The sequence below is a fragment of the Salminus brasiliensis genome, chromosome 13, assembly GCF_030463535.1.
Source record: "Salminus brasiliensis chromosome 13, fSalBra1.hap2, whole genome shotgun sequence".
NCBI classification, from domain to species: domain Eukaryota; kingdom Metazoa; phylum Chordata; class Actinopteri; order Characiformes; family Bryconidae; genus Salminus; species Salminus brasiliensis.
In genome coordinates, this window is record NC_132890.1 from 20537502 (window position 1) to 20555665 (window position 18164).

An 18164-nucleotide genomic window follows, 5' to 3' on the forward strand; every position below is an offset into this window, starting at 1 on the left:
ATTTGTGTTTTGTTTTTGATTTGGATTGATTACAAAATTGATAAAGCAATTTTAACCAATATATTCACCTGAAAAAAATCCTCACTTGAAATATCTAATTATGCTTAATGTTTTCTTGCAGAGTGTCAAAAGTGTCAAACCATTTAAAGCAAAAAAAAAAAGAGGAGGAAGATTTGGACTGAAAAGGCTAAAAGAGAACAAGAGAGCTAAAGGTGGGGCAGAAATGGACATTGAGGGTTCACCAGCCAGACTGGACTTCAATCCTGTTGATGTGGAGTTTGCATTTCCAAAGTTTATGCTGAGGAAACGTGGGAAGGCCTCTGCGGAGGGATCAGGAGAACTAGAAGGCATGATCACAAGTGGCAAGAAGAAAAGGAAAATCAGATTTCCGAGAGTAAAAGCTAAGTCCACTGCAGGAGGTGCGGAAGGTGGAACCGTAGACATTTCAACACCAAAAGGAGAGACAGAGCTCTCTGGAGCAAAGATTAAAGTGAAAGGAAAAGGCCCAAAGTTTGGAATGCATTTTCCCCAAACAAAAAAATCCAAAATCGACTCATCTTTAGATGTGGCATTAAAAGGTTCTGAGCCTAAATTTAGACCTCCTTCTGTGGAATTTGACTTCAGTTTGCCTAAAGTTGATGTGGATGTTAAGGGGAAGATAGAAGACCCTAAAATTAAGGTACTCAAGCCTGATTTAGATAGCTCTGACACCAAGATGAAGATGCCAAAAGTCAAACTGCCAAAGATAAGACTCTCCCATCACTCAGATGAGATTGATGGTGAAGTCACTGCAAAAATGGATACATCTGAAAAAACTAAATTAAAGATGCCGACAATTGACATTGCTGCACCAAATGTGGACATGGATCTGCATATCCCAAAGGTCCCAGGAACCGCCGATCTAAAAGATGTTGAAACACATGACCCAAATGTGAAAGGAATGAAAATAAGCATGCCAGATATTGACATATCACTGCCAAAGGTAAGGCTAGAAACAAAGCAAACCTCTGGAGATGAGATCGATGGAGCCATGGCTAAAGGACCCAACATTGTCCTCCCAAAATTCAACATTACAATGCCAAGTATTGAGACATCAGGTATAAATACTAGCCTCCCATCAATTGACATCTCCATCCCAAAAGCAACTGGAAAAGGCACTGATATTGAAGGACATACAAGTACTGGGGCAAAATTTGACATGCCAAAATTAGATATCTCACTTCCAAAAATATCATCTCCTGAAGGCAAGATCTGTGTTGAAGGACCTGATGTCAAAGGGAAAGAATTCCACATGCCATCAGTTGACTTATCATTGCCAAAAGGAAAACTGAAGGGTGATGTTTCTTCTGAGACTGAAGGAAGCACGTTTCAAATGCCTCAAGTGGATCTAGCTCTTCCTAAAATGAAATTACCACAAGAAATCAATGTTGAAGGACCTGAGGTCAAAGGTGGAAAATTCAGTATGCCTTCTATTGATCTTTTACTACCAAAGGGAAAAGTGGAAGGTCATGTTGATGTTGAGGGCTCGTCTGGAAAAGAAGGAAAATTTAAAATGCCTGAAGTGGACATCTCTCTTCCAAAAGTAAAATTACCAGAGCATGAAATCGATATTAAAGGACATGACATAAAAGGAGGAAAATTTAGCATGCCATCAATTGATATTTCACTGCCAAAGGTAAACATTGAAGGAGACACGGACTTTGAAGCCAGTGCTAAAAAAGGAAAGCTTCAAATGCCTCAAATTGACATATCATTACCTAAAGGAAGTCATGACAGTGAAACAAAAAAGGGAGGGAGGATTAAAATGCCCAAATTCAACATCGGTTTACCACAAATGAAATCAAAAAGTGGTGAAATCAGCATTGAAGGCCAAGATGTAAAACCTGGAAAATTTGAAATGCCATCCATTGACATATCACTGCCAAAAGGAAAAGCGGGAGGAGAAATTGGTATTGAAGGGAAAGGTGGAAAGTTTGAAATGCCAAAACTTGACATTTCCTTACCAAAAATGAAATTACCTGAAGGTGAACTCAATGTGGAAGGTCCTGAGATCAAAGGTGGCAAGTTTTCAATGCCCAAATTTGACATTTCACTACCACAGATGAAATCAACTGGAGGGGACATCAGTGTTGAAGGACCTGAGGTCCAAGGTGGGAAGTTTCACATGCCAGATATTGACATCTCATTGCCTAAAGGAAAAGCAAAAGGGGGTGCTGAATTCAAAGGTGATGCTGGTAAAGGTGGGAAGTTTCATATGCCTCAAGTTGATATTTCCCTACCAAAAATGAAATCCCCAGAAGTAGATCTAAATGTTGAAGGGCCTAAAGGTGGACATATCAGTCTTCCATCTGTTGAGCTTTCTCTGCCTCAAGGAAAAGTGGAGGGAGATCTTGATGCTGGACATTCTGGGAAAGGAGGAAAGTTTGAATTGCCCAAATTTGACTTATCTTTACCTAAAGTGAAGGCTCCTGAAGTTGATATTTCCATCCCAAAAATTAAGTTACCAGAAGGTGGTGTTGAAGGCCCTGATGTCAAAAGTGGAAAATTCAGCTTGCCATCTGTTGACATATCACTACCAAAAGGAAAGGCTGACGGAGAAATTAGCATTGAAGGACATTCTGGAAAAGGAGGAAAGTTTGAAATGCCGAAACTTGATATTGCCTTACCAAAAATGAAATTACCTGAAGGTGAACTCAATGTGGAAGGTCCTGAGATCAAGGGTGGAAAGTTCTCAATGCCCAAATTTGACATTTCACTACCACAGATGAAGTCAACTGGAGGGGACATCAGTGTTGAAGGGCCTGAGGTGAAAGGTGGGAAGTTTCACATGCCAGATATTGACATCTCATTGCCCAAAGGAAAGGCAAAAGGAGATGCTCATCTTGAAGGTGATGCTGGTAAAGGTGGGAAGTTTCATATGCCTCAAGTTGATATTTCCCTTCCAAAAATGAAATCCCCAGAGCTAGATCTAAATGTTGAGGGTCCTAAAGGTGGACATATCAGTCTTCCATCTGTTGAGCTTTCTCTGCCTCAAGGAAAAGTGGAGGGAGATCTTGATGCAGGACATTCTGGGAAAGGAGGAAATTTTGAATTGCCCAAATTTGACTTATCTTTACCTAAAGTGAAGGCTCCTGAAGTTGATATATCCATGCCCAAAATGAAGTTACCAGAGGGTGGTGTTGAAGGCCCTGATGTCAAAAGTGGAAAATTCAGCTTGCCATCTGTTGACATATCACTACCAAAAGGAAAGGCTGAAGGAAAAATTGGCATTGAAGGACATTCAGGGAAAGGAGGGAAGTTTGAAATGCCAAAACTTGACATTTCCTTACCAAAAATGAAATTACCTGAAAGTGAACTCAATGTGGAAGGTCCTGAGATCAAAGGTGGCAAATTTTCAATGCCCAAATTGGACATTTCTTTACCACAAATGAAATCAACTGGAGGGGACATCAGTGTGGAAGGGCCTGAGGTGAAAGGTGGGAAGTTTCACATGCCAGATATTGACATCTCATTGCCTAAAGGAAAAGCAAAAGGGGGTGCTGAATTTAAAGGTGGTGCTGGTAAAGGTGGAAAGTTTCATATGCCTCAAGTTGATATTTCCCTTCCAAAAATGAAATCTCCAGAGGTAGATCTAAATGTTGAGGGTCCAAAAGGTGGACATATCAGTCTTCCATCTGTTGAGCTTTCTCTGCCTGAAGGAAATGTGAAGGGAGATCTTGATGCAGGACATTCTGGGAAAGGAGGAAAGTTTAAAATGCCCAAATTTGACTTATCTTTACCTAAAGTGAAGGCTCCTGAAGTTGATATATCCATGCCCAAAATGAAGTTACCAGAGGGTGATGTTGAAGGCCCTGAAGTCAAAAGTGGAAAATTCAGCTTGCCATCTGTTGACATATCACTACCAAAAGGAAAGGCTGAAGGAGAAATTGGCATTGAAGGACATTCAGGAAAAGGAGGGAAGTTTGAAATGCCAAAACTTGACATTTCCTTACCAAAAATGAAATTACCTGAAGGTGAACTCAATGTGGAAGGTCCTGAGATCAAAGGTGGCAAGTTTTCAATGCCCAAATTTGACATTTCACTACCACAGATGAAATCAACTGGAGGGGACATCAATGTTGAAGGGCCTGAGGTGAAAGGTGGGAAGTTTCACATGCCAGATATTGACATCTCATTGCCCAAAGGAAAGGCAAAAGGAGATGCTCATATTGAAGGTGATGCTGGTAAAGGTGGGAGGTTTCATATGCCTCAAGTTGATATTTCCCTTCCAAAATTGAGATCCCCAGAGATAGATCTAAATATTGAAGGGCCTAAAGGTGGACATATCAGTCTTCCCTCTATTGATCTTTCTCTGCCTCAAGGAAAAGTGGAGGGAGATCTTGATGCTGGACATTCTGAGAAAGGAGGAAAGTTCAAAATGCCCAAATTTGACATTTCTCTGCCAAAAGTGAAGGCTCCTGAAGTTGATATATCCATGCCCAAAATGCAGTTACCAGAGAGTGGTGTAGAAGGCCCTGATGTCAAAAGTGGAAAATTCAGCTTGCCATCTGTTGACATATCACTACCAAAAGGAAAGGCTGAAGGAAAAATTGCCATTGAAGGACATTCAGGGAAAGGAGGGAAGTTTGAAATGCCAAAACTTGACATTTCCTTACCAAAAATGAAATTACCTGAAAGTGAACTCAATGTGGAAGGTCCTGAGATCAAAGGTGGCAAGTTTTCAATGCCCAAATTGGACATTTCTTTACCACAAATGAAATCAACTGGAGGGGACATCAGTGTGGAAGGGCCTGAAGTGAAAGGTGGGAAGTTTCACATGCCAGATATTGACATCTCATTGCCTAAAGGAAAAGCAAAAGGGGGTGCTGAATTTAAAGGTGGTGCTGGTAAAGGTGGAAAGTTTCATATGCCTCAAGTTGATATTTCCCTTCCAAAAATGAAATCTCCAGAGGTAGATCTAAATGTTGAGGGTCCAAAAGGTGGACATATCAGTCTTCCATCTGTTGAGCTTTCTCTGCCTGAAGGAAATGTGAAGGGAGATCTTGATGCAGGACATTCTGGGAAAGGAGGAAAGTTTAAAATGCCCAAATTTGACTTATCTTTACCTAAAGTGAAGGCTCCTGAAGTTGATATATCCATGCCCAAAATGAAGTTACCAGAGGGTGATGTTGAAGGCCCTGAAGTCAAAAGTGGAAAATTCAGCTTGCCGTCTGTTGACATATCACTACCAAAAGGAAAGGCTGAAGGAGAAATTGGCATTGAAGGACATTCAGGGAAAGGAGGGAAGTTTGAAATGCCAAAACTTGACATTTCCTTACCAAAAATGAAATTACCTGAAGGTGAACTCAATGTGGAAGGTCCTGAGATCAAAGGTGGCAAGTTTTCAATGCCCAAATTTGACATTTCACTACCACAGATGAAATCAACTGGAGGGGACATCAGTGTTGAAGGGCCTGAGGTGAAAGGTGGGAAGTTTCACATGCCAGATATTGACATCTCATTGCCCAAAGGAAAGGCAAAAGGAGATGCTCATATTGAAGGTGATGCTGGTAAAGGTGGGAGGTTTCATATGCCTCAAGTTGATATTTCCCTTCCAAAATTGAGATCCCCAGAGATAGATCTAAATATTGAAGGGCCTAAAGGTGGACATATCAGTCTTCCCTCTATTGATCTTTCTCTGCCTCAAGGAAAAGTGGAGGGAGATCTTGATGCTGGACATTCTGAGAAAGGAGGAAAGTTCAAAATGCCCAAATTTGACATTTCTCTGCCAAAAGTGAAGGCTCCTGAAGTTGATATATCCATGCCCAAAATGAAGTTACCAGAGGGTGATGTTGAAGGCCCTGAAGTCAAAAGTGGAAAATTCAGCTTGCCATCTGTTGACATATCACTACCAAAAGGAAAGGCTGAAGGAGAAATTGGCATTGAAGGACATTCAGGGAAAGGAGGGAAGTTTGAAATGCCAAAACTTGACATTTCCTTACCAAAAATGAAATTACCTGAAGGTGAACTCAATGTGGAAGGTCCTGAGATCAAAGGTGGCAAGTTTTCAATGCCCAAATTTGACATTTCACTACCACAGATGAAATCAACTGGAGGGGACATCAGTGTTGAAGGGCCTGAGGTGAAAGGTGGGAAGTTTCACATGCCAGATATTGACATCTCATTGCCCAAAGGAAAGGCAAAAGGAGATGCTCATATTGAAGGTGATGCTGGTAAAGGTGGGAGGTTTCATATGCCTCAAGTTGATATTTCCCTTCCAAAATTGAGATCCCCAGAGATAGATCTAAATATTGAAGGGCCTAAAGGTGGACATATCAGTCTTCCCTCTATTGATCTTTCTCTGCCTCAAGGAAAAGTGGAGGGAGATCTTGATGCTGGACATTCTGAGAAAGGAGGAAAGTTCAAAATGCCCAAATTTGACATTTCTCTGCCAAAAGTGAAGGCTCCTGAAGTTGATATATCCATGCCCAAAATGCAGTTACCAGAGAGTGGTGTAGAAGGCCCTGATGTCAAAAGTGGAAAATTCAGCTTGCCATCTGTTGACATATCACTACCAAAAGGAAAGGCTGAAGGAGAAATTGGCATTGAAGGACATTCAGGGAAAGGAGGGAAGTTTGAAATGCCAAAATTTGACATTTCCTTACCAAAAATGAAATTACCTGAAGGTGAATTCAATGTGGAAGGTCCTGAGATCAAAGGTGGCAAGTTCTCAATGCCCAAATTGGACATTTCTTTACCACAGATGAAATCAACTGGAGGGGACATCAGTGTGGAAGGACCTGAGGTCCAAGGTGGGAAGTTTCACATGCCAGATATTGACATCTCATTGCCTAAAGGAAAAGCAAAAGGGGGTGCTGAATTTAAAGGTGGTGCTGGTAAAGGTGGAAAGTTTCATATGCCTCAAGTTGATATTTCCCTTCCAAAACTGAAATCTCCAGAGGTAGATCTAAATGTTGAGGGTCCAAAAGGTGGATATATCAGTCTTCCATCTGTTGAGCTTTCTCTGCCTGAAGGAAACGTGAAGGGAGATCTTGATGCTGGACATTCTGGGAAAGGAGGAAAGTTTAAAATGCCCAAATTTGACTTATCTTTACCTAAAGTTAAGGCTCCTGAAGTTGATATATCCATGCCCAAAATGAAGTTACCAGAGGGTGATGTTGAAGGCCCTGAAGTCAAAAGTGGAAAATTCAGCTTGCCGTCTGTTGACATATCACTACCAAAAGAAAAGGCTGAAGGAGAAATTGGCATTGAAGGACATTCAGGGAAAGGAGGAAAGTTTGAAATGCCAAAACTTGACATTTCCTTACCAAAAATGAAATTACCTGAAAGTGAACTTAATGTGGAAGGTCCAGAGATCAAAGGTGGCAAGTTTTCAATGCCCAAATTGGACATTTCTTTACCACAGATGAAATCAACTGGAGGGGACATCAGTGTGGAAGGGCCTGAGGTGAAAGGTGGGAAGTTTCACATGCCAGATATTGACATCTCATTGCCCAAAGGAAAGGCAAAAGGAGATGCTCATATTGAAGGTGATGCTGGTAAAGGTGGGAAGTTTCATATGCCTCAAGTTGATATTTCGCTACCAAAAATGAAATCCTCGGAGCTAGATCTAAATGTTGAAGGGCCTAAAGGTGGACATATCAGTCTTCCATCTGTTGAGCTTTCTCTGCCTCAAGGAAAAGTGGAGGGAGATCTTGATGCTGGACATTCTAAGAAAGGGGGAAAGTTCAAAATGCCCAAATTTGACATTTCTCTGCCTAAAGTGAAGGCTCCTGAAGTTGATATTTCCATGCCCAAAATGAAGTTACCAGAGGGTGGTGTTGAAGGCCCTGAAGTCAAAAGTGGAAAATTCAGCTTGCCATCTGTTGACATATCACTACCAAAAGGAAAGGCTGAAGGAGAAATTGGCATTGAAGGACATTCAGGGAAAGGAGGGAAGTTTGAAATGCCAAAACTTGACATTTCCTTACCAAAAATGAAATTACCTGAAGGTGAACTCAATGTGGAAGGTCCTGAGATCAAAGGTGGCAAGTTTTCAATGCCCAAATTTGACATTTCACTACCACAGATGAAATCAACTGGAGGGGACATCAGTGTTGAAGGGCCTGAGGTGAAAGGTGGGAAGTTTCACATGCCAGATATTGACATCTCATTGCCCAAAGGAAAGGCAAAAGGAGATGCTCATATTGAAGGTGATGCTGGTAAAGGTGGGAAGTTTCATATGCCTCAAGTTGATATTTCGCTACCAAAAATGAAATCCTCGGAGCTAGATCTAAATGTTGAAGGGCCTAAAGGTGGACATATCAGTCTTCCATCTGTTGAGCTTTCTCTGCCTCAAGGAAAAGTGGAGGGAGATCTTGATGCTGGACATTCTGAGAAAGGGGGGAAGTTCAAAATGCCCAAATTTGACATTTCTCTGCCTAAAGTGAAGGCTCCTGAAGTTGATATTTCCATGCCCAAAATGAAGTTACCAGAGGGTGGTGTTGAAGGTCCAGATGTCAAAAGTGGAAAATTCAGCTTGCCATCTGTTGACATATCACTACCAAAAGGAAAGGCTGAAGGAGAAATTGGCATTGAAGGACATTCTGGGAAAGGAGGAAAGTTTGAAATACCAAAACTTGATATTTCCTTACCAAAAATGAAATTACCTGAAGGTGAACTCAATGTGGAAGGTCCTGAGATCGAGGGTGGCAAGTTTCACATGCCCTCTATTGATATTTCTGTACCAAAACATAAATTGGAGGGTGATGTCAGTCATCAAGGAGGGGACATCAGTGTTCAAGGCCCCAATATCAAAGGTGGGAAGTTTCACATGCCAGACATTGACATCTCATTGCCTAAAGGAAAAGCAAAAGGGGGTGCTGAATTTAAAGGTGGTGCTGGTAAAGGTGGGAAGTTCCATATGCCTCAAGTTGATATTTCCCTTCCAAAAATGAAATCCCCAGAGCTAGATCTAAATGTTGAGGGTCCTAAAGGTGGACATATCAGTCTTCCATCTGTTGAGCTTTCTCTGCCTCAAGGGAAAGTGGAGGGAGATCTTGATGCTGGACATTCTGGGAAAGGAGGAAAGTTTGATTTGCCCAAATTTGACTTATCTTTACCTAAAGTGAAGGCTCCTGACATTGATATTTCCATCCCAAAAATGAAGTTACCAGAGGGTGGTGTTGAAGGCCCTGATGTCAAAAGTGGAAAATTCAGCTTGCCATCTGTTGACATATCACTACCAAAAGGAAAGGCTGAAGGAGAAATTGGCATTGAAGGACATTCAGGGAAAAGAGGGAAGTTTGAAATGCCAAAACTTGACATTTCCTTACCAAAAATGAAATTACCTGAAGGTGAAATCAATGTGGAAGGTCCAGAGATGAAGGGTGGCAAGTTTTCAGTGCCTAAATTTGACATTTCACTACCACAGATGAAATCAACTGGAGGGGACATCAGTGTTGAAGGACCTGAGGTGAAAGGTGGGAAGTTTCACATGCCAGATATTGACATCTCATTGCCTAAAGGAAAAGCAAAAAGAGATGCTCATCTTGAAGGTGATGCTGGTAAAGGTGGGAAGTTTCATATGCCTCAAGTTGATATTTCCCTTCCAAAAATGAAATCCCCAGAGCTAGATTTAAATGTTGAGGGTCCTAAAGGTGGACATATCAGTCTTCCATCTGTTGAGCTTTCTCTGCCTCAAGGAAAAGTGGAGGGAGATCTTGATGCTGGACATTCTGGGAAAGGAGGAAAGTTTGATTTGCCCAAATTTGACTTATCTTTACCTAAAGTGAAGGCTCCTGACATTGATATTTCCATCCCAAAAATGAAGTTACCAGAGGGTGGTGTTGAAGGCCCTGATGTCAAAAGTGGAAAATTCAGCTTGCCATCTGTTGACATATCACTACCAAAAGGAAAGGCTGAAGGAGAAATTGGCATTGAAGGACATTCTGGGAAAGGAGGAAAGTTTGAAATGCCAAAACTTGACATTTCCTTACCAAAAATGAAATTACCTGAAGGTGAAATCAATGTGGAAGGTCCAGAGATGAAGGGTGGCAAGTTTTCAGTGCCTAAATTTGACATTTCATTACCACAGATGAAATCAACTGGAGGGGACATCAGTGTTGAAGGACCTGAGGTGAAAGGTGGGAAGTTTCACATGCCAGATATTGACATCTCATTGCCTAAAGGAAAAGCAAAAAGAGATGCTCATATTGAAGGTGATGCTGGTAAAGGTGGGAAGTTTCATATGCCTCAAGTCGATATTTCCCTTCCAAAAATGAAATCCCCAGAGCTAGATCTAAATGTTGAAGGGCCTAAAGGTGGACATATCAGTCTTCCATCTGTTGAGCTTTCTCTGCCTCAAGGAAAAGTGGAGGGAGATCTTGATGCTGGACATTCTAAGAAAGGGGGAAAGTTCAAAATGCCCAAATTTGACATTTCTCTGCCTAAAGTGAAGGCTCCTGAAGTTGATATTTCCTTACCAACAATTAAGACACCAGAGAATGGTGTTGAAGGTCCAGATGTCAAAACTGGAAAATTCAGCTTGCCGTCTGTTGACATATCACTACCAAAAGGAAAGGCTGAAGGAGAAATTGGCATTGAAGGACATTCTGGGAAAGGAGGAAAGATTGAAATGCCAAAACTTGATATCTCCTTACCAAAAATGAAATTACCTGAAGGTGAAATCAACGTGGATGGTCCAGAGATCAAGGGCAGCAAGTTTAAAATGCCACAGATTGACATTTCCTTGCCTAAAATGAAGTCACCTGACAGTGAAATGAACATTGAAGGTCCTGATGTTAAAGGTGGTAAATTCAGTTTTCCATCTGTTGATATTTTACTCCCAAAAGGAAAAGCTGAAGGAGACATAAAAACCGAGGGCAAAGTTGAGAAAGGTGGAATGTTTGACATGCCAAAATTGGACATTTCCTTGCCTAAGATTAAATTACCGGAGGGTGGTGAGGTACATATGCCATCCATTGATATTTCTCTACCAAAAATTAAATCAGCTGAAGGTGATATGAAACTTGAAGGGCCTGATGCCAGTATTGGTGGAGGCACAGGTGGAAACATAAAACTTCCAACTGTGAAGCTACCCACTGTTGACATATCAGCACCTAGAGTTGACTTTGGTCTTCCAAAAGCAAAGGGCAGTGATAGGGAAGATGTTCAGCTTCTCACGGCTGAAGGCAGTAGACCATCATCTGGGGCAAGTTTTGAAGTCCCAGATGTGACTCTAAGAATGCCAAAAATCTCACTTCCTAAATTTGGTGGAAAATTTAAAAGTGGAGAGGTAGACAGTCCTAACTTATCTCCTGATCTGGATGTAGAAGGACAATTCCCATCTGTAGAGATAGATACTGATGGAAAAATAAAAGGTAAAGTAAAGAAGCCCAAAATCAAGATGCCATCATTTGGTATGTCCAAAAAGGATTCAGGTATAAGAGGTCCAGAGATTGAAATGAAGACGAAAGTGGATCAAGGAGACATTTCAAAACCAGAAATCAAAGTGGAAGGCCCTGAGGACAAAGCTAAATACAAACTCAAACTCCCCAAATTTAAGATGCCCAAGGTAAAGCTTCCAGAAGTGGATATTGATGCTTCACTTGATGTGGGAGGAGACAGGAAAGCTGGGGATTTTAAGGCTCCATCATTGGACACGAAAGGAAAGGTCAAAATGCCATCGGTTGAAATATCCCTACCAGCAGCAAATATTCCAGAGCGTGAGGCATTATTACCAAAATCAGAGGTTGATGTGTCTGAGGCAGATATCAAAGGTTATGAAGGTAGTTTAAAAATTCCAAAGATGCCAACAATTGATATATCAGTACCAAAAGTTGACTTGGATGTTGCCTTACCAAAAGTGAAACATAATGCATCAACTGAATCCAGTTCTTCAGATATCAACATTGAAATTGATAAACCAAAGATGCCACATATAAAAATGCCAAAAGTAGACATAGCATTTCCCAAAGGGGGCAAAAACAAACCAGAACTGGAGGTAGAAGGCAAAGGTGGCAAGTTCAAGATGCCAAAACTTACAATGCCAACAGTGGACATATCACTGCCCCATGGAAAAACTGGAGGCGTGTCTTCTTCAGAACTGGAACTGGAGGCGGGAAAAGGTGGAAAATTCAAGATACCTGATGTTAAAATGCCTAAAATAGATATTTCTCTACCCCATGGCAAGGTAGACATAGAAACACCAGATCTTGAAACTGAAGGACAAGATAGAAAATTCAAGATGCCAAAGGTTTCAGTGCCTACGGTAGACATATCACTGTCCAAAGGCACAACAGGCATTGACACACCAGATGTGGACACAGAAAGTAAAGGTGGCAAATTCAACATGCCAAACATTACTCTGCCAAAAGTGGACATTTCACTGCCCAAAGGCAGAACAGGAGATGTGGATGCATTAGATCTGAATGTAAAAGAAAAAAGTGGAAAATTCAAGATGCCTGATGTTAAAATACCTAAAGTAGATCTTTCAATACCCCATGGAGAAGTAAAGATAGATGCTCCAGATTTGGACATTGAAGAACCAGATTGGAAATTGAAAATGCCAAAAATCACAATGCCAACTGTAGACATATCAATGCCCAAAGGCAAAACAGCTGAAATGAGTGTTCCAGACCTGGATGTTGGAGGAAGTGGAAACTTAAAGATGCCAGACATTAAAATGCCAAAATTAGATATATCGCTACCCCAGGGGAAGACAACAGATGCCAAATATGAAGCTGAAGCCAAAGGTGGAAAGTTCACAATGCCTAAAATCACAATGCCAACAGTGGACATTTCATTGCCCCATGGGCGTACAGGACACTTCAGTCCACCAGAATTGGATGCTGACGGAAAGGGTGGAACATTAAAGATGCCAAAAGTTGACATATCTATTCCTAAGGTTAAAACAGGAGACATGGATACACCACAGCTGGAAGTTGAAGGAGGTACATTCAAAATGCCAAATATTAAAATGCCACAAGTAGATTTTTCTCTACCTAAAGGAAGAACAGGAAACATTGAAGTGCCAGAGGTTGAAGGAGAGGGAAAATTCAGCATGCCAAAAATTACATTGCCAACTGTTGACATATCAATACCCCAAGGCAAATCAGGAGAAGTTGATGTTCGAGAGCGAGAAGCTCGAAAATTCAAGATGCCAGGTATCAGGATGCCAGAGGTAGATATTTCATTACCCCAAAAAATAACTGGGCGAGTAGAATCTCCCGAAATAGAAATGGAAGGAAGGTCAGGCAAATTTAAGCAACCTGATGTAAAAATTCCTAAAATAGATATTTCAATACCTCATGGTAAAGGTGGAGACATTGATATTCCAAAACTGGAAACTGAAACCCATGGTAGCAAGCTTCCAAAAATGACAATACCAACAGTAGACATATCACTCCCCCATGTAAAAACAGGAGATATAGGTGCTTCAGAACTGGAAATGAAAGGAAAAGATGGGAAATTCAAGGTACCTGATGTTAAAATGCCCAAAATAGATATTTCACTACCTCACGGTAATGTAGAAATGAATACTCCAGATTTGGAAATAGAAGGAAAGGATGGAAAATTCAAGTTGCCAAATATTACCATGCCAACACTGGATATATCATTGCCCAAAGGGAAAAAATCTGACATTTGTGGTCCAGAATTAGAAGCTGAGAAAGGAGGAAAATTAAGAATGCCACATTTAGATATATCACTACCAAAAGGAAAAACAGCAGACATTGAAACCCCCGAAATGGAGCTTGGGGGGAAAGATGGGAAATTCAGGATGCCAAAAATTACAGTTCCATCAGTGGACATTTCATTGCCTCATAGCAATAATGGAGACCTAGGTGCTTTAGACATAGAGACCACGGGAGATGCAAAGTTCAAGATGCCAGACATTAAATTGCCAAAAGTAGACATCTCAGTGTCCAAAAGAATGTCTGGGGATGCAAATGCATCAGGTCCCACTAGTAATATCAGCACTGGCCAAGCCAAAGTGGAAGGTGAGGGTACATTTAAAATGAAAATGCCAACAATAGACATAGAGGGCCCAAAAGGGCACCTGGAATTAGATATGGGGTTTTTAAAAGAAGGAGAAAATGAAAGAAAAATGATTGAGCGGCCAGATGCTGATCTCAGCCCGTCTCCAGTTAAGGGGAAAGTTAAGGGGCCAAAAGTGAAAGGCACAAAGTTTAACATTGGAATGCCAAAAGTTAAGTCTTCAGGACTGGAGACAGATATGGGTAAGTCAGAAAAAGTGGATGCAGGGATTGGTGGAGGACTGCCTAAAATCAAGCTACCTGAAGTAGAGATCTCTGGTCCTACCATAAAGAGCAAAGGCCAAAGAAAATCAGCATCTGCAGAACCCACTGTTGAAGATACTGGTTCAGGTTATGGGCTCTCATTGCCCAATATTGACATAAAAGCACCAAAACTTCCTGAATTGGATTTCGATATTGGGACTGCCCAAGACGACACTGGCGATGATGGAGAGAAAACAAAGTGTAGTACCACAGTCAAAATACCAAAGTTTGGTGTGGCTCTCCCATCTTTAGGCTCACCTGAAGCCAAACTCAACATTAAATCACAGAAGGGAAAAGGCTATTCAATCATCACAGGACCTGAAGTGGAATATGAGAGCCCTCCTATGCCAAAAGTAAAGAAAGCAGTGTTTGTTTTGGTTAATCCCCAAGCAGAGGGATCTTCTGATTTAACTGGTGAAGCAAGTGCAGAGGCAGGCGATGGGAAAGCCAAAGGGTCAAAGCTTAAATTGAAGCCAAGTTTTGGAAAGTCACAATCAAAACATAAGGGAACATCTATGAGCGGTGATGAGGAGGACGATGAAATGGAAGGACGGTCAAAGACAGGCAAATTTAGGTTGCCCAAAGTTGAATTTTCCACAATAAAAACAGGAGCATACGATTCAGACGATGGGACGGATCCTAGTGTTAATGGTGACAAAGATGACAAAGCTATGTTTGGAAAACTGAAGTTGCCCAAAGTTGAGTTTTCCTCACCATACTCAAAAGAGGTGGGTGAAGAGGGAGAAGTGGAGATGGGTGTGAAACTGGGCAAGAAGGACAAATCAGGAGATGGCAAGGACAACAAAGGAGCAAAGGTGAAATCAGGAAAGATATCATTTCCGGGCTTTAGGAAGAAAACGGTGAAGACAGAGGAAGAGACTGAGAGCAACATTGTGGTGTCTTCAAAAGCCAGGACAGAAATGTTAGAAGAACGGGAAGGTTCAGAGTCCCCCATTCCCAAGGTCTCATTTGGGTTTCTCTCAGGGAAGACTTCTGGCCAAAGAGAGAGTGACTCTGAAGGATACGGTAGAACCAGCAGGCAAGAAGTGGAGGAAACAGAGGAGTCTAGCTGGTTCAAAGTACCCAAAGTCACTCTTAGCCCTCAAACCACTGGTACAGCGCCAATAACACCAGAGGGCTCTCCAAAGGGAAGCGGGTCCTATGGTGAAGAAGCTTCTGGAGGTTTCTACATGAGAATGCCGAAAATAGAATTCTCCACCCAGGAATCTGCATCGGAGCACACGGTCACAAAAACAAAGGAAGGGACACTTACTGTAGTAACGAAAATGTCAAAATATACGGTAACCGAATCTAAAAGTAGCAGCTCGACTACACACTGGAGTCAGTGAATTTAGAGGGAGATGATTAATGTATGTTTTATATGTGGCAGATTTTCAACACTGTTTGTGTTGTTTTTATTGAGCTTTAACCTATTTATTTATTTCTCTTCATAAATGTTTTCGGCACCTACATACAACAGTATGAGAGTTTTATTTTCATATCGCCACTCCATATTATTCTTCAAACAGTGTTTGGTACAGTTCTAAATATAGTTGTTCTCACACCACACCATCACTCCAGCTGTAGATAATATAAATACATACACAACTGGGTGGGGTTTGAAGAATGCTCCTGATTTTGAGAAGTGTTGCATTTTGCTTGATCTTGCTTAAGGCAGTTTGAGGACCTTTGCTTTTTTGAGGCTCCTTTCAGAATGGTGTGGAGTTTTATTTTTTTAAGGACGCTAAACTTTTTTAAAATTTTGTTTTACTGTAGAAAAGTAAAGACAGTGTTTCATACGTATTTGCATAACCTGTATATATTATATATATATTGCTATATTAAATTTGTAGTGGAAACAAATGCAAGAATTAAAAAGAAAGAAAACACATCATAAAACCAGCCTTTTCTAATGTGATGCTGTACAATTACAACTTTTCTGTGTTGAAATATAATGAGAGTGAAATTCTCTGGTTGATTTTTCATTAGCTCCTGAGTTGAGGATGAAATTGGTATATCACTGTATAGTTGTTTTTAAGGGTTTGTAGTACTGATGAGCATGTCTGATTTTGTTGAACTGCAATTTCTTATTTGGATGAAATTAAAAAAGAAATAAAAAAAATATTAACATTTGATAAGTATTCTGAGTTTGCTGTTCTGTGATTTTCATTCCTGTCTGGATATTTTGAAGTCATTGAAGTCAGAACTATAATTCTGTACAGCCGAACTTTGATACAAGTGAAGCTATGAAACAAATTGAATGTCTGAAGCCCCTCCTTCCCAATCTAACATCCTATAAATTTTATCTCTAGCTTTTGCACAACCCTCCACCACCCCGTCACTTCCCTTTTAACCCTGTCATCTATCATTCCTGACTCAGCATATCACAGAAGGGATTGGCTTCTTACCACAAAGCAGAAGCCACTCCAACTCCTGCCCAAAACTCCTGAAGTTTTCACCCTCTCTTAAAGTCTTTTCCCAAATAATCATAAGCTGAAGGCATGGTCATAAATACGTACAGTACAGTACAGTACAGTACATGGACAGACAGACACAATAACCATTATTAATTAATTAATTTGTAATTGATGGGTTGTTGTTTAAACTTGCAGAAACAGAAAAACTGGAATTAGACCATTTAACATATTATTTAACATATTATTTATTTATTATTTATACAGTCTCAATCAAAAGTTTGGACACCACTTTTTAAATGTGGTGTTCATGTTCTGAGCATAAAAGTATACTTATACTTGCTTGGTCAAGTTGGTCGCGCTGATAGACCAGCATGTCCATCAAATGAAAAAACAATGCTGGTTAAGAGCTAAGCTGGTCAACCACCTTACTTGTAACATAGGGGATGTTTTTTCTTGCCTGACCAGCTTTTCAACAACCTTGCCCATGACCCTGATGCCACTTCACTGGTTGTCCTTAACTGAAGTATATTTGGTAGGTACTAACCAATGCATACACCCCACATGGCCTGTTGCCAAGAACTAGTTGCCACTGGAACTAGATCATCAATATTATTCACTTCACCTGTCAGTAATGAGTAGGTATATGAGTAAGGATATTTGTGCTGTTTCTCATTATGATAAATTATATAAACATTATATAACATCATTGTAATCGTTATAATTGTATAATTATAAAGTTATATTATAAATGTTCATTCTATAGACATTTTATAGAAACGTTGTTCCTACGGGGTTGATATGATGTAATGCCCTTCGATCACACACAGATACATATATACACACACACACACACACACACACACACACACACTAGATGTTTGCTAGGGCATTGCTGGAAAATTTCAGTGGGGTTGCAATGCTGTTCCATTTGCCAAAAAATTTGAACTGCTAGATTGTATTCATTAAATTACAAAATTACAGTTCCTGAAGAACACGCATATTGCATATTGCCAAATGGTTGTTATGCTGTTCATTTTCCCCAAATTTGAAACAGAATGTATTTATAAACACTAAAAAGAAAATTAAAGAAATTGCAAAGTGCTTGTATCAGCTTCAGATGGTTGCTAAGGTGTTTTCTAAGTGGTTGCTATGCGGTTGCTATGCTGTTCTATTTGTCTACAATTTGGAGTGTTGTATTCTAATCCACCACAAAGGTGCATCTCCTTAGGAAAACACAGAGTGATTGTGCAGACCAGGCAATTCCCACATGGTTGCTAGGTGGCTGCTAAGGGGTTGCTAGGTGGTTGATATGAGGTTGTCACGCTGTTGTATATTTCTAGAATTGCGACAGTTCCTAAATACTAAAAAGTGGAATTTGCCTTCCGGATGCAGTGCGCTTGAGAACCCTTGCTTTATAGGGCTGAAAATGGTTCTTTGGGTTCTCCTTTTAAGATGCACAACAATCTAC

General features: G+C 40.6%; 1 protein-coding gene across 1 annotated transcript in view; it reads left to right on the forward strand.

Annotated features, from left to right (window-relative positions):
* The window catches only part of prx (periaxin), a 22393-nt gene extending 5990 nt beyond the window's left edge, over positions 1–16403 (forward strand). Inside the window, exon 6 of the mRNA XM_072694537.1 lies at positions 122–16403. Coding sequence (XP_072550638.1) covers positions 122–15628 — 15507 coding nt within the window. The 3' untranslated portion in view covers positions 15629–16403. The remainder of the gene's footprint in view (positions 1–121) is intronic.
* The last annotated feature ends 1761 nt before the right edge of the window (positions 16404–18164 follow it).